The 15859-nt window shown below is 54.0% G+C and overlaps 1 protein-coding gene across 3 annotated transcripts in view; it reads right to left on the bottom strand.

Moving 5' to 3' along the window:
• Positions 1-15859, bottom strand: part of DAB2IP (DAB2 interacting protein) — a 196770-nt gene that overhangs the window by 164940 nt on the left and 15971 nt on the right. The window contains exon 1 of one of the 3 annotated variants that reach the window (XM_060100778.1): positions 7537-7898. The exons of 1 other annotated variant lie outside the window; for it this stretch is intronic. In XM_060100778.1, the coding sequence (XP_059956761.1) occupies positions 7537-7639 (103 nt within the window). In that variant the 5' untranslated portion in view covers positions 7640-7898. Of the gene's footprint in view, positions 1-6094; positions 6121-7536; positions 7899-15859 lie in introns of those variants that run through there. One more of the 3 variants, XM_060100783.1, reaches the window with a different exon arrangement.

Below are 15859 nucleotides of genomic sequence, written 5' to 3' on the forward strand. Positions count from 1 at the left end.
GAGCCGAAGGGCCCTGAGCAGCCTCAAGTCTGACACGGACCCGAGGGATTAGGATGCCTATTTTTAACTCCCCACATCCTGGCCGAAAAGCAAAATCCCTCACACACCCTGCAGACCCCTATCAGGGGGCCAGCGGAGCCTTTTGGGAATTCTCTCCTCGAGGAAGCAGCCTCAGCTTTGATGGATGGGAAAGGCTCTGAGATCCCAGCTCCATCCAGAGCCGGCTTCCATTATGTCTGACTGGGTCCTCACGGCTCCCGTCAGACAGCCATTTCCTGGTGGACTCATTTGTCACATATTCTCCAGCCAGTGACAGGCAGACAGGGTCACCAAAGATGCTGAGAAGGACCATTCACTCATTTACTTATTCATTTACCCCCATGCTCCCTCCCCTCCCCCTCTGAGGAGGTGCGACCTAGGGTGGCCCAGAGGAGTCAACCCTGAGGCACCTGTGCTAAGATGCTCAGCCCAGGGGCAGAGGCAGGGGTGGAGACAGGTAAACTGAGAAAACAAAAGTGAGCAGGACATTCAGGAACAAGGGCCGCATGGGAGGTGACAGGACTTCAAGGGCCCCTGCCAGCCTCTAATCGGGCAAGGGACTTGGGCAGCATGTGAACCTAAAGCCAGACCATCATCAATCTCACTTCTCTCCCTCCAGCACCCTCAGCATCCCTTGAACCTTACTCCAAGATGGGTCTTCAATAGCCACCGTGATCTACAAGGAGATGGGAGCTCCCTCCTTGGGGATAGAGAGCCCCTCCCTGGTCACCTGGCCCAGCTGTGTGGGCATTGACTAAAGCCTGTTCTCCTTGGTCCCACCTCGCCCACCTGCTACTGCCTGAGTTCACTCTCAGCAAATGATACTAGCGGGGAAAATGAGCCCAACACAAGAGCCTCATTCTGAATGGGGAAGCGTCATGATGGAGAGCCTCCTCCAGGTTCAACAACCCTCGCTGCACGCAGGGACAGAGTTCCCCTGGAGATTCTGACTGCAAAGAACTGTGCATCTCTAGAAAAGTCAAAGGAATCCCCTGGGTGCCTCTGGGGCCATGTCTCTGGGCCCCCAACACAATCCGCATAACCTTGCAGACCCTTTGTAAATACTTTACAAACTCTCTTCTGAATTCTAGAGGATCAGATGAATCTTGGCTTACGCTGCTTTGAGACCTGAAGTTCAGCCTGCAAGCAGGGGAGCTGACAAGGTACCCTTTTCAGACCTGGTTCCAGGCCTCTCCGTCTTTGATGCCACAAAGCCAGAATAGACTTTCTTAAATAGCAAGAACGAGCCAAAGGAGGCAGAAAGTCTTTCCAAAAACCAAAGGCATCCCTCCGTGCATCCCTTGGCTGGAGCTGGCTTAACCCAGAGCCCAGACAGACGGGACCCGCACCTGTTTGCATGGGGAAGCGGGGTGCAGGCAAAAAGCTCTGAGCCAGGAGCATAAAAACCAAGCCCGATTACAAGCCAGTCCAACTCTACAAGGCTTTATGAGCATTTACTAGACCAAGGAAGGCCCTCGCCAGGCCCCACCCACTCCGTGGGCACCGAGATGAGAGATAAAGCCAGGCCGCCTTGCCCTCAAGAAGTTCAGAATCCATCTCAGGAGATGGACAAGCTGATGATAAAGTGTGAAGCAAGGGAGTTGATAAGAGCTACAAACCAGAACCGCACAGGGATGTCTCCCCATTAGTGATGAGACCGAGCAGAAGTGACGTTTGTGCCAGTCCCGGAGGGGCAGTTAGACTTTGGCAATGAAGCAGTGGTTGAGAGAGAAGAAGATACAGGAGTCACAGGTGGAGCTTGAAGAACAGAGAGAGGAGAGGCAGGGAGGGTAGTGGGAGAAGGCCTGGGGCCCTGATGGCCAGGCCAGAGAGCATGGGTTTGATCCCGTGGGAGGGTGACAGGGAGCCACCCCCAGGGAGGGAAAAAGAGGCTTGATGGACGGGGAGCTGAGGGCAGGCGGCTGGCAGAGGCTGCGGTTGACAAGGGCCTGCTTTAGGAAGCCAGGCTGCTGGGAGCCCGCCCTGGGCATGGAGAACAGGCCACTGGAAGCCCTCAGTCCTGACACAGACTCCAGTTGGGAGAGGCTGGACTCAAGGAAGGCTGGGGACGCCCCATGGAGAGACATGCAGTGGCTCAGGAGGTAGATTAGAGGCTATGACATTCTCTTGGTCTCTCGGCCAGGGTTGTCCTGGGCTGAGACCGGGGCTCTGCTGGGGCCCCAGCTCCCCCTCAGCTCCCATCCACACTCCCAGTCATTCCCACCATCACCCCCCTGCAGTGTTCAGTGTAATCCACCTCACCCTGCCCCGGGCACCTTCCTGCTGACCCCCCGCACCCCAGCTCCCCAAGGACCCTGGACACTGAGCCCACAAATCCCTTCCGACTGGTTTCACAACCAGCCCCAGTGCAGCACTCTGCCCTCCAACCCTACCCAACAACTCACCCATGCCCCGAGTCCATCGTGGAACCCCACGCCCTGCCCCCGGAAATGCAAAAAAACAAAAAAGATAACCTGTGTTATGTCAAGGTTGGAAGGAATCTCAGAGATCTAACCAAACACCCCCCACCCTTTCTAGACAAGGAGACTAAAGTTTTAAGGGATGACCAGCCCTGCCCAGGATCACACAGCCCAGTGGTGGCCCAGTCAGAACCCAGGTCTTCCGGCATCCGGGCGAGGACTCTGGCACCAAAGCCATGACCAGGTGGGGCAGAAAACAATGAGGTGTGGAAGGCAGCACAAAAAAGACCTGTGCTTATTGTCAAGGGGCCTGGGTTCAAGTTCCGACTTTACCATCTCCCCCATGCACCCAGACGGTAGAGCTTTGGACGTGTCACTGCAGCTTCCTGGACTCCAATGACCTCTTCCATAGAATGGGTGTTTACTAATTCGGTGTTTTCAGGAGATCAAACAGGATAAAGGTGAAACAAGTGCTCTGTGTACAGCAGGGCTAGGAGGTCAGGACTGGGACCCAGCCGAGGTCTGTGCAGGCGATTCCCTTACCCCACACCCTTCCTGGCACCAGCCCTACCCAGCCAGCCGCAGGTCAGCTGTTTCTCTAGAGCTGCCCACGGACCAGCAGAGCAGCCCTCCGGGGAAAGGATGCATTTCCACTGGATTTAAAACACCAATGCACACATGGCAGACCTACCCCACTCCCCTCCCCCAGAAGCTGGAGCACAGCACTTCCTGTCTGGGAGATCAGAGGCCATCATGGGGCCATGGAGGAGGAAGGGGTGTGTGTGGAGGGGAGTCCTGCCCACCTGTCCGGGGTCCCCATCACCCGTGCTGAGAAATCTGAGCACCAGAGCTTCATCCAAGGTGCACCAGTGCTTCTAGAAAGCAGAGACCAGATGTCTGGGGAGATGGGGGGGAGGGGTGATGAGTAGGGCCTCCTAGGAGCCACAGGTTTGTGGCCATGCACATCCACTGTGGCAGGAGAGGCCTCACCAGGGCACTCTGTCCTCCTAGGGCCTGCCCCATAATGCGTGATATCCACCCAGGAGACTTCCACAGCCCATCACAGACAGCAGTCACCCCGTACACTGGGGGTATAACATCTTGTCCCAGGAAGGGAAAGTAACCAGCTCAAAAGAGTGAAGCCAAGGGCTTCCCTGGTGGCGCAGTGGTTAAGAATCCACCTGCTAATGCAAGGGACACGGGTTCGAGCCCTGGTCCGGGAAGATCCCACCTGCCGCGAGCAACTAAGCCCGTGTGCCACAACTACTGAGCCTGTGTTCTAGAGTCCGCAAGCCACAGCTACTGAGCCCGTGTGCTACAAGTACCGAAGCCCGCGCACTCTAGGGCCTGTGCTCTGCAACAAGAGAAGCCACTGCACTGAGAAGCCCACGCACCACAACGAAGTGTAGCTCCTGCTCGCCGCAACTAGAGAAAGTCCACGCGCAGCAGCAAACACCCAAAGCAGCCAATAAATAAACAAACTAACTAACAAATAAGTAAATTTAAAAAAAAAAAGAGTGAAGCCAAGACTTGAATTCAGATCTTCTGGAACCCACATGCCACATTCTTTCCCTAAGCATACCTTGGGGCTGTGGTTCTCAAACTATGCTGTGCATGAGAATGGTCTGGGGAGTTTTAAAAAGTGCAGATTCCTAGGTCTGGAATAGAGGTGAAAGACCTGCATTTTAATAGGGGCCTCAGGTGATTGTGAGAAAAGCACTGCCAGCAAACACCACAGACTGAGACATACACACACACACACACACACAGTGTGTGTGGGCACAGTGGACACGCATGCCAGCACAGGACAGAAGTAACGATAAAGGCAGATGCTAGCTTTGGGATGCAGCCTAGCTCCTTATGTGTTGTATGACCTTGGGTAGGTCTCTTAACCTCTCTAAACCTGTTTCTTCATACGTAAAATGAGGATAAGAAAAGATTCCACCTCATGGGGCTGTCTGAAGGCTGCACAGAAATAGTATGTGTAAAAGCTCTCAGTACAGGACCTGGCATATAATAAACACTCAATAAATGGTGCTGTGATCATTGCCAGCCTCAGTTCAGTGTGTTGAACGCCTCAGGGAAGGAACAGAATGCCAGGCATCAGGGGACCACAGTGAATAATTGAGCCAATAAGAGATGCCTGAAGGGTTGTACTAGAACCAGTGGGTAGAAGTAACAGGGACACAGATTTCTACTCCAAACAGGAAGAATTTTTTAACAGACTGGAGTTGCCCAATCATGAAACCAGCTGCCTAGTGGGCTGCCACTCAAGGATCCCAGCAAAGATTAGATGCTCTCCAGGTGGAGATGCAGCTTCGGGGAAGGAAGAATAAGGATGGAGTAGCTAGATGATCTTGAAGGTGACTTTGGCCAGGTTCTACAGGTCAGCCCCTCTCCCTATCATGCTGGTTAATTAGTGCACTTGCACTTCCCTGATATTTGCAGCCGTAACCTCCAGGCATCCAAATGGGATGGGAAGAGATCAGTGGTAGACAGAAGGCCTTATATCTTCCAAATAATTCATGACAAGGAGGGGGATGGATGGGGCTGTCTTAAATCTGAGGTTTACAAACCCAGTGAAATCATATGCCTTGGAGAGTATATGTATCTGTCTACTTTTCTCAAAAAGGCTGGTTAAGAGGGGCTGGTCCACACCAACTTGTGAGAGGAGAGGAAACTGAGTCACAAAGGGTCTGGGTCGCTCAGGCAGCAAGAAGGCCCAGGCTCCAGGATGCAGACTGGCAGCCCAAGGCTGTTGTCCTATGAGCCAGATGCCTTCCATGCCTAACCTCACAAAAGCCTCACCACACCCCCCTGGGGTGGGAACTTTGAGCTAAGAGAGGTTAGGAAACCTGCCCAAGGACACACAGCTAACGAACAGCAGAGCTGGGGTTTTCTGGACTCCAACGCCTGTGTTTGGTATGTTTTTAACTCTCAGGTGTACTGTCTTAGGTCAAGAAAACAGAAAGGCATTTGGCTTTGACGTTGAGGGGAAATAAAGATGATCATTAAAAAGGATGATCCTCATAGGTGACAAGCTACCTGCCTATCCACCCTCAATCAAAATTAATTTCCCCCCTAAGTAGCAAAAGAGGGCAGGAGAGGAGAGGCGCAGTTTCCGTATGACTCAAGCCAGACAGCTTAAAAGAATAGACCGTTCAGAAACAAGAAAAGCCCACGGTGTTCCTACCAGGCTGGGGATTGGAGCCTAGATGGCTTTGGTCCCTGTTCCCACTCTGCCTTCTCAAGATGTTTTCTGGAGGGTAGGGTTCCAGGCAGCCCAGGAAACAGAAAAGAGATCTCGCTTCAATAACCCCGCCCCCCTGAAAACTGAGGAGTGGCTACTGGTTGAACAAAACAACACCCAAAACTTGGGTGCCCCGGGGTGCCTGGCTCTGGGCAGAGAGGAGTGGCTGCCCAAACATCAACCCCCAGAAGTAGATGAGGAAGGTCCGAGGTTTTGGGAGACAACTTGGAATTGTTAGGGTTGGGAGACTGCAGAAAGCCCCCAGCCAATCCCCGCCGGCTGCGAGCCCCAGCTGGAGCTGCCTTCCTTGTAACACCGCGCGGTTCTCTCCCAAGGACCCAGCTGTCTAGAGAGGCGCCCAGGAAAGTTTAAAGGGTCAACTCACCACGCAAAGATCCTCGCAGCATACGGGGCTGTAGGGTAGAAGAGGGGTAGGTAAAGCAAAGTCGCAGCCCACTCCTCAGTCAGGCACCACTATACCACCCATCAGGGTCCCCAGATCCCCTCGAACCCCGGATCCCTCTAGGACCCCCGCAAGCCCCCGGGGCCCCCTCATACCGACTGGGGGGCGCCTAGCTCTTACCTCTACTCGCCAGCCTGGCCGCTGGGCTCTGCCATCCCAAAGGCACCGGAGCGCGAGCAGCACAGGGCCAGAGTCACGAGGTGGCGAGGTCGCGGGGCGCACGAAAGTTTCAGTAGCGCCAGCCAGGCGCAGCGGAGCGGAGCCGGCCAGGCAGGCGCTGGACCCCGCCAGGCAGGCGGCGGACCCCGCAGTAGCGCGCTCTGGCCGGCTCCGCGCCTCCGCCTGCGCCGCGGTGCTTGGGCTCCCGGGCTCCCCCGGCCACTCTGCCAGCCCAGCCCCGCCAATCGCAGGCCCCGGCACCCGCAGCTCCGCCCGCTGGGCCCGGACAGAGAGGAGGCGGGGAGGGGAGGGGAGGGAGCGCACCTGTTTGGCCAGTCGACCCCACTACTACCACCCGCGCCGGACGGACTGAGCAGCGCTGATCCCCTCGGCTCGCGTCACAGGCTCCTGGTCCCCACTTTTGCCCCGGCTCTGGGCCGGGCCACACACCCACTCCCCTTCCCTGGCTCAGCTAGCTTGCTGAGCCCCTCTGTGTGGCCGGACTGCGCTCTTTTCCCGGGATTTCAAAGGTAAAATCCCAGGTTTAGCCCAGGAACTCTGCAGATACCAGACTGAGGAGTGGGCTGCGACTCTGCCTTGCTCACCCCTCTTCCACTCCACACCCTCCTCTCCCGCAAGGATCTTCGCGCGTCCGTTGACCTCTTAAACTTTGCTGTGCGTCTCGCCTTGATCTCCACCCGCGGGGGCCGTGGGCTGATGCTAGGTCCAGAGCTCCGAGAGAGGACGGCGTAGGGGGGGGATCTGGGGGGGGGGGGTCACAGGGAGGGCACCTCCAGCCCTTCCATCAACAAATTCTCCACCCCATCTGGGTTCGGGCAAACATCTCCAGAATGCTTGCGATCCGTTTCAGCAGGTTCCCCTACTTCTCTTGGGGTCACAGTCAAAATTAAAGCTGGACGATTTTACTGTCCCATAATCCAGATAGGAAGACTGAGGCCAAGGGGAGGCAAAAGCTTCTCAAACGAGGTGGCGAGACTGCGACTTTTTTCGAACCAAAGATGAGCTTGCAGAGAGCACCTGACTCTTCTCCCCAAGCCCTGCTTGGGTTCCGATGCCTACGTTCACCTTCCTTCGGCCCCGCCCCCACCCCACCCCCGCCACGGACCCGGGGTGGGGAAGGAGAAAGAGGCGCCAGCAAGTGCCTGGGAAGAGCGAGGGGCGCGCCGGCTGCGGCCCGGCCTTACCTCGGCAGCAAAGCGTGTCCTCGCTGAGCGCGCCGGCGGGAAGCCCCAGCAGCGGCAGGGAGGCCCAAGCGAGCGCGCGGGAGGCCGCGCCGCGGGCTCCCATCCCGGACGGCCTCGGCCGCTCCTCGGGCCCCGGGCCTTCCACCCTCCGCGGCACTTGTGGGGACAACGCTGTGCCCGCGGCCTCGGCCTCGGTTTCGGGGGTGGGACGTGGGCCAGGCCTGGGGTGGGGACTCCCGGTGGGGTGGGACCGTCGCGGCCGGCCCCCGGCGAGCGTGGGTCGTGCGGGGCAGGACGCTATTTTTAGCAAGAGCTGCTCTCCCAGTTGGACAGACAGAACCAGTTAATTCGACAGCTCAGGAAAGGCCTGCACTGGGAGCTCCCCGGAACGGCAGCCGCAGCTCTGCTGAAAGCTGATCCTTCGCATTCCTGCCTCGGGAGGCGGGAGGGCGGGAGGAAGCCTCTAATTCCTGAGGGAAGCCGGCATCCTCTCTCCAGGCAGCTCCTGGGTTCCAAGGGCACGCCCAGGACAAGGCTCTCTAGATAGACTCTGAAACCCGCGGGTTTTCCTCCTGCTGACCCCAGGCCTCAAACTTCCCATAAAATGCCCACCCGAGGTCCCACTCTCCCTACTGGTCTCCAGTACTGGGAAGAGCCCCCCAGAAATGGGATCTGGCACACACACTTCACTCAGGACCTACTTGCTGAAAGAAGGAAGGAAAAGTGAAAATTCTGCACCAGATGAGCTGGAGGATCAGGTAGAGGTCTTCAGAGCCTAGGCAAAATGGGATGGACGGAAAGGTGGCTTCGAAATCCTACAAGAACACCTTCTGTCTGTGTGATCTTGGCAAATCACCTGACCTCTGTGCCTCAGTTTCCTCTTCTGCATAAGGGAGTCTCAGGAGCCCAAGAGACTGAGTGTGAGATAGTTTTTGCAAACAAAAGCATGACGTGGATGTTCATGTAATGAGTGATGAGAGGGACACAAGGATGAATAAGACATGGATCTGCTCTCAGGAAGCCACTAGCTCTTCCAATTCAAGGAGGTGCTAAGAGCCTGAAAAGTTACAACTTGACCGTATATTAGCCCAAGGATAGATAAATAGGCCAATGGGCTAGAACAGAGGCTGCGAAAATAGACCCACACATATATGGAAACTTCATATGCGGCAGAGGTGGTGCTGCAGGCCACTGGGGAAAGGGTGGACTTTTCTATAAATGTTCTTTTATGGAGCAATTGGATGTCCATGTTGGAAAAAAATGAGATGGAATCTCTACCTCACACCATGCATAAAACAAGATCAATTCCAGGTGGATTAAAGAAACTTAAATGCGAAAACTTTTTAATAGGGAAAGGTTTCTTAAAGACACAAAAGGCTTTTGAGCTTAAAGGCTCAAACTATCAAGAAAAAGATTGATACATTTAATTAAAGAACATAACTCCTGTTCATCAAAAGAAGACCTTTGGAACATGATATCCCAAACAAACAAAGATCTACAAATCAATTTTCAAAAGAAACAAGAGAAAACTGGATCAAAAATAGGAACAGGCAATTCCAAGAAGGGGAAACATGAATGTCCAATAAACATATCGAAAGAGATTCAGCCTCACTCTTAATCAGGAAAATGCAAAATAAAACCAGAGGAAAGTGCCATTTCACACCTGTGAGACAGGCAAAAAGCAAAGGGGAGGACGGCAGAAAGTGTTGATGAAGATGAGGAGCACAGAGAACTCTCATACGCTGCTGGTGGAGGAGAAATGGTACCGCCCTTCTGGAGGACAATTTGACAGCATCTGGAAATGATGCACACACCCTAGTGACCCAGAAACTTGGCTTCTGGGATAAATCTAGATAACTTGTTGCTCATTGCAACCTCGTTATCCTAGTAAAGAATCTAAAACAGCCTCAATGTTTGTCAGTGGATGAAATGCATACACAAATTGTGGATAGGGCAGTGAAAATCTATACTGCAGTGAAAATGACTAGAGATTCCTTATGAATCATTAGTGGGGGGATGGGGAGCAAGTTGCAGAAGATCAAATTGTATGATATCATTCATGTAGATTTCTAAAACATGCAAAACAAGATGATACCCTATATTGCTAGGAATGCACATATGTGGTAAAAGTATAAGGAAACTTAGAGGAATGATAAATAAATACACCATTCAGGAATTGTTTACTTCTGGGGGGAGAGGGAGATGTGAAGGATGATGGGAAAGGGCTTCCCTTAGATTGCTAAGGTTTTATTTCTTGACCTGAGTGGGAGGTACATAAGTGTTGGACTTTTCAGAACATTTTTAAGGGTACAGAGCAAGCATGATGGTCTAAAATATAAAGTCCAGGCTTCCCTGGTGTTGCAGTGGTTGAGAGTCCGCCTGCCGATGCAGGGGACACGAGTTCGTGCCCCGGTCTGGGAAGATCCCACATGCTGTGGAGCGGCTGGGCCCGTGAGCCATGGCCGCTGAGCCTGCGCGTCCGGAGCCTGTGCTCCGCAACGGGAGAGGCCACAGCAGTGAGAGGCCCGCCTACCGCCCCCCCCCCAAAAAAAAAATAATAAATATATATATATATATAAAGTCCACATAAAATCCACTCCTGCTCTGAACTTCAGTGTCCTTATTTGAATGATGCAGTCATCATATCTGTGAAGTGCTCAACACAAAGCCTGACTCATGGTGAGGTGCTCAGTAAACCTTAAGGACACGAATAGCCTGCTCCCCAGTGTCCACTGGGGCCCTTCATACCCTAGTCCCAGCCAGCTGAGAGTCCCCCACCAGAGCACCGTCATGCAACCAGGTCTCCCAAACCCCCAACCTCTGACATGCCTTCATAAACGGTTCGCTCTTCCTGGAACGCCCAGTCCTCCCCCACTCTGCTGGGCCAAGACCTGTTTCTCCTATTACGATCCAGCTCTGGCACTGCAGCCCACAGGAAGGCCCTGTGAGGTCTTCATCGACTCTCCCAGGCAGTGGGTTCCCACGGCACCCGCCCACCGCACTATCCTTGTTTATCACATTGCGGATTGTTGCACCTGGGTATGGATCCGTCTCCTCCCCCGAGCTGACTGCGAACCCCTCCAGGTCACTAACCTTGTCTGAGCTACCACTGCAGCCCGACCACCCAGCCTCGGGAAGGTTTGGTGAATGAATAAAGCGGGTAAGTGGATCCAAGTACTCCGAAACAAAAGAGGTCACGCCAAACTCTCAAAAGGAGAGCAATCCTGCTATGTGGATTGCCTGCTTGGTCTTCGCTGAGTGTTCTTGGAAGGTAATGTGACCTTTGGGTCAGAGAGACCTGGATTCACGTCTAGGCTGAGCCTCTTGCCAGCTGTGTGACCTAGGGCATGCTGTTACAGCCCTCTGAGCTCAGTTTCTGTGTCTGCACAACCAGGATGTGACTAGGGCTGATTGCAAGGGGTTCTTGCAAGGATTCGGTGAGATAACAGAGGCAAAATGCATGGCCCCATTCTTGGAACAGGTAGCAATTCTGTGAATATTGACCAAGAGGAAGATGTTTTCAGGGTAAGGTGGAAGGAACCCAAGTGGGTTACTATGAAAGTTGTGAGGCTGGTGAAAGAAATGCCAGGGTGGGGTGTTGTCCAGTTCTGAACAAAAGCATGCACCTGGAGGCTGGCCCAGACTCTTCTGGAACAGTCAGAAGTATGCTCCGGCTCGGTGCTTCTCGTGGTCCTTCCTCCTGTCCTTTTCCTACCTCTGGGTATGGGGCTGCACAGCACTTCAGAGCCACAGACCCTCCTCCCTGTCCCCCACATTCACTCTGGCCCCCTCCAATCTGTTTTCACATGTAGCCCAGGGATCCCAATCTGGACCCGTCTTTTCCTTGCCAACTTCCATCTGTAGGGGCGACAGAGCCTGTGGCACCATCCCCAGGGACGTGTCCGAGGTGATTTACCAAATGCGTCTGCGCTCTGTATGCAAAACCCACATATGTCCACTTGTTGGGAGCTTCCATCAAGGCAAAGTACAGGCTGGCAAAGTACAGGCTGGCAAATTGCTTAGAGTCCAGACTCTGCAAGATGAGTTGGCCAGTGTTACACGTTGTACAACCAAACAGATATATGAAGTCGACAAGGCTATGTGGTCACCGGGAAAGAACAATACTGTGCGCTTCATGGGTTCGGATGAGATTTTCTGAACTAATGAGCCAATCCTCTTTGATCCAGATCGCACTGGACAATGTAATGTTATCCTGGTGACATGGACGTTAGCCACTGTTGGCGCTTTGTCCCATGAAAACGGGCATGCAAGGCAGGAATCCCATCCAGCTTAAGGTCTGCCATCTCAGTGCTTCCCAGGAAGGTCACTGATGACCTCCTTGGTGGTAACACCAAAGGACACCCATCCATCTTGATCTCACCTGACCTCTTGGCCATACTTCACCCCTGGAAAATCTCTGGTGCCTTCTATCTCACCATCCTCTCGCAGTGTTTCTCCTAGTTCTTTGGTCACGTTGCCCTCTCCTTGGCTACCTCATTTTACTCTATTGGGCTACAAAAGCCAGAGTTTGAGATTGTCTGCATCCCTTTTATCCTTCCAAACTCTCTCTGCGGGCAACCGCATCCAGACCCATGGCTTCAACTGCTGTCCTGGTGCTGGTGATTCCCAAATGGTAATTTCCAGGCTAGTCCGGGCACTGGCTGTCATCTTTTGCCTGAACTTCAGTAAGAACTGAGCTGGCTCTCTGCAGCCACCTGGGCCCTTTCCCCGTTGCCCCCTGTCTACGGGTCCTCCTTGTGAGGTTTTCAAAGCTCAGATCCAATCCTATTCCCTCCACCCCTACTTGAAAGCTTGCAGTGGTTTCTTGTTACCTTCGTGTGGCCTACCAGACCCTGGGTGGTCTGACCCCTGCCCACCCCTCCAGCCTCCTTCCTTGCCATCTCCCCTCTCCCCTCTCTGCCTTCAGCCCCCCAGCCAGCTTCCAGGTCCCCAGATATGCGATGCTCCTTCCCATTACACAGGCTTTACACACGAGTCTCCCCTCTCTGGACCACGTTCCTCTGTTCCCTCCCATCCTTGCCTCAGTTACTCCTTCCCCTGGCAGCTTCAATGCCACGTCCTTAGGGAAGCCTTTTCGGGTTTTGCACACTACACATCCAGGGTGTTGACTGAAGTTGGTGACTGGACATTTACTGTGTGACCACCGGATGAATGTGTTGCCCTCCCAGGGCTGGACGTCCCTGAGCACAGGGATCATGCCCGGTTTCATTCACTGTTGTATCTCTCCCCACCCCCAGCAAAGGCCTCAGCCCATAGTAGGTGCTCCATGGATGTTTGTTGAATGAATGAGTGAATCCGAGTCTGCTTGCACACCTCCAGTGCAGGGCTCTGTTTATCATTGTTGGACACTGTCCGTTGCCAGAAATTTCTACATCCCTGCACATTGATATGTACACAAGTGTGGAGTGCTTTGCCAGGTGCTTCGTGTGTTTTCTCACTTAATACTCACAGCCACCTCTGAGGATGCTTAGAGAGTTTAAACAACTGGCAGAACATCACATGGCATGGAATACAGAGCCTGTCCTCAAACCCGTGTCTGTTTGGCTGCCAATCCTGGGCTCTAGAGCCTATAATGCCACACCACCATTTTATAGGCGTACAAACTAATCAATGACTTAATCGCTTCTTTGGGCGGTGGGCCCTCACCCGATGATGGAAGTGAGATTCAAAACCACAGTGACTGAGGTATCATAGAATGAACACCCAGGCCCACAGGCACCCCCAGGCAGGGGTGACATGAAAGAAGGGAGAGGGAAGGAAGCAGAGTGAAGCTCCGATCCAGTGTGTGCAGGGCCCTGCGGGTCACGAAGGATAAACAGTAAAACGTGTAAACCGCACTTCCAGCTCAGAGGTGTTTGAGAATCAAATACGCAGAGAGCATGCAGCTGCAGTCAGACACTGTGAATTACACTGAACAGGACGGTGCTCTGGTTCCCAGGACAGGCCTCGGTGAGGGGCCACAGCCCTGCCTGAGTTTAATCAGTCCCCGATGCTTCGATTTTGCCTTTATAGTTTCTCTCACACTACCACCACCCCTACCCCCCACCAGCTGTCCACGGCTTCCCTGAGTGCCAGAGTCCATGTCACTGGGACTCCCTCTGTGCCAGGCTCTGGGCTTGGTGCTAGGGGCACAGATAAACAGAACAGTGGGCCGCTCACGTGTGCAGAGGAAGAGATGAGCAACAACACTGCCCGGGGCCTGTGGAGCACCCCTGGGTGCCAACCCCGTGCGCTCCTGATGGAAGCTGGTGGGTGGCTTTGGGGTCCCTGATGCCAGCCTTGTGGGCCAGAGAGGAGCCTCCAGGAAAGTCATCCGAGGAGATGATTTCTGAGTGTCTTGAAGGAGCAGAGAGAAGTTAGCCAGGCGGAGAGGAAACAGCCCCTTCCAAAGCGTGACAGCGTGAAACAGCCCAGCCCAGCGTGCTCAGGGATTCCAATCAAGCAGCTGGGAGACAGGGGGCAGGAGGAAAAGGGAGCTGGGCCAGGAGGAGCCCCGAATGCCATGCCCAGGAGCGGGGACTTCAGGCAAGCTCCTGGGAGGTCTTAAGTAAGGGAGGGACAGCCAATGCTTGAGTTTTACAAAAATCCCTTTATCTGGAGGAAGAAGATGGGTTTGTTTGTTTGTTTTCCTTTGCCGCACCGCGTGGCATGTGGGATCTTAGTTCCCCGACCAGGGATCGAACCGATCCCTCTACGTTGGAAGCCCAGAGTCTTAACCACTGGAACGCCAGGGGAAATGCCTTTTTTTCTTTTTCTTTGAAGGTGGGTTTAAAGGGCACAGACTGGAGGCTACGAAGCGCACAGTCAGAGGAGGGGGGTGCCTGTGAGTGAGGAAGGGGGACAGACAGCTCTTCAGAGCGACTTGGCTGCAAGGAAGACGAGAGATTGGGTGGTCGCCCGAAGGGAATGCTTTGGGTTGGAGTGGGGTTGGACGCTGTGATTTGCAGCCCGCGTCCCCGCTTCCAGAATAGAGGACTCACTCCCCAGATGTGGGAAGGCTGCTGCAAGATGGCCCCCAGCTGTCAGCCCTCTTTGGGGGTGTCCTCTGCGGACATAAGCCACCATACTGGAGGTGACACCCCCTTCCCGGGTGTCCTTCCCTCCTGCCTAGTGGGCAGTCAGCCCAGGGACATAAAGTCCCAGCCCCTTGACACCACTCAGGACAGCTCTAGAGGGCCATGCCTGCTCTAGCGCCTTCCCAGGCCCTACACAGGGGGGCTGAGACCTGCACTTAGATTGTGTGGCAGCTCAACTACTTCTGCTCCCTGCCCTGTCCTTCTATAGGCGCCGAGCTGTCCAGCAGGCCCTGGTAGACCTCTTGCACCCCAATACATCTCAGAGCACCCCAATACGTTCTCCTGCTGCCTGGAGAACCCACCCTGTGTCTGGGAGAACTCGCTGGGTGTGCCTGGTGGGAATGACCCAGGAGAGAGTGTGACCTTGAAGCGGTCAGTGAGAGAGGTAAGCCATTCTGTAGGGAGCAGGCAAGGTCTTAGGAGCAGCAGAGAGGCCGGCCCCTCCTGAGACGGAAGCAGAAATTGGAGGCAATTTGGGGCGGGGAGAGCGTCAGGATCTAGAGAGAGTCCTGGCCTTAATTTACGCAGCCAGAAGTAAGATTGGCTGCTGAGAGGAAAGCTACATAGTAGAACAATTACCTAAGAAAGTAACAACAGTAGTGTGAGATAAATGTTGCCACAGCAGTAGTCAGGAGTGCAGGGCCTCAAAGGGTAGATAGGAGTTCGCCAGGCTGCATGCCCAGTGGGGAAAGTCATACCAGGAAGAGGAAACAGCTGGTGCCCAGAACCCAGCTGGGGATGCTGTGGGAGGCTGGGGTAGGATTGCCAGATGAAATACAAGATAGCCAATTAAATGTGACTTTCAAATAAACAATGAATAATGTTTTCGTCTGTGTCCTATGCTATATTGGGGACTTACTTATACTTAAAAATTGTACGTTATTTACCTCATCCCCTTCTGACCCCCTCCCTGCCAGCAGCCCACTAAGGGGTCCCCCACACTGTGGCCCAGGTACTGCTCAGATTCCTTCTCATCCCTCCCTTCCTCAAACACCTGCAGTGGCTCCCCATTGTCCAAACCCTCAACTGGTCATTTGAAGCCCTCTATTTTCTGATCTTCAGCCACTCCCCCAACCTCATCTCCCATCCTTGAACACCCCCAGCCCTTTAATCTCCCACCTCTGGGATTTTTGCTCAGCTGTTTCCTCTGTCTACAATTCCCTCCCCCATGTCCATGCTTCCAGGAAGCCCCCCAGATCCCTCTGGGTGAATGGAAGTGGTCATCT

This window comes from Mesoplodon densirostris, chromosome 6 (assembly GCF_025265405.1).
Source record: "Mesoplodon densirostris isolate mMesDen1 chromosome 6, mMesDen1 primary haplotype, whole genome shotgun sequence".
NCBI classification, from domain to species: domain Eukaryota; kingdom Metazoa; phylum Chordata; class Mammalia; order Artiodactyla; family Ziphiidae; genus Mesoplodon; species Mesoplodon densirostris.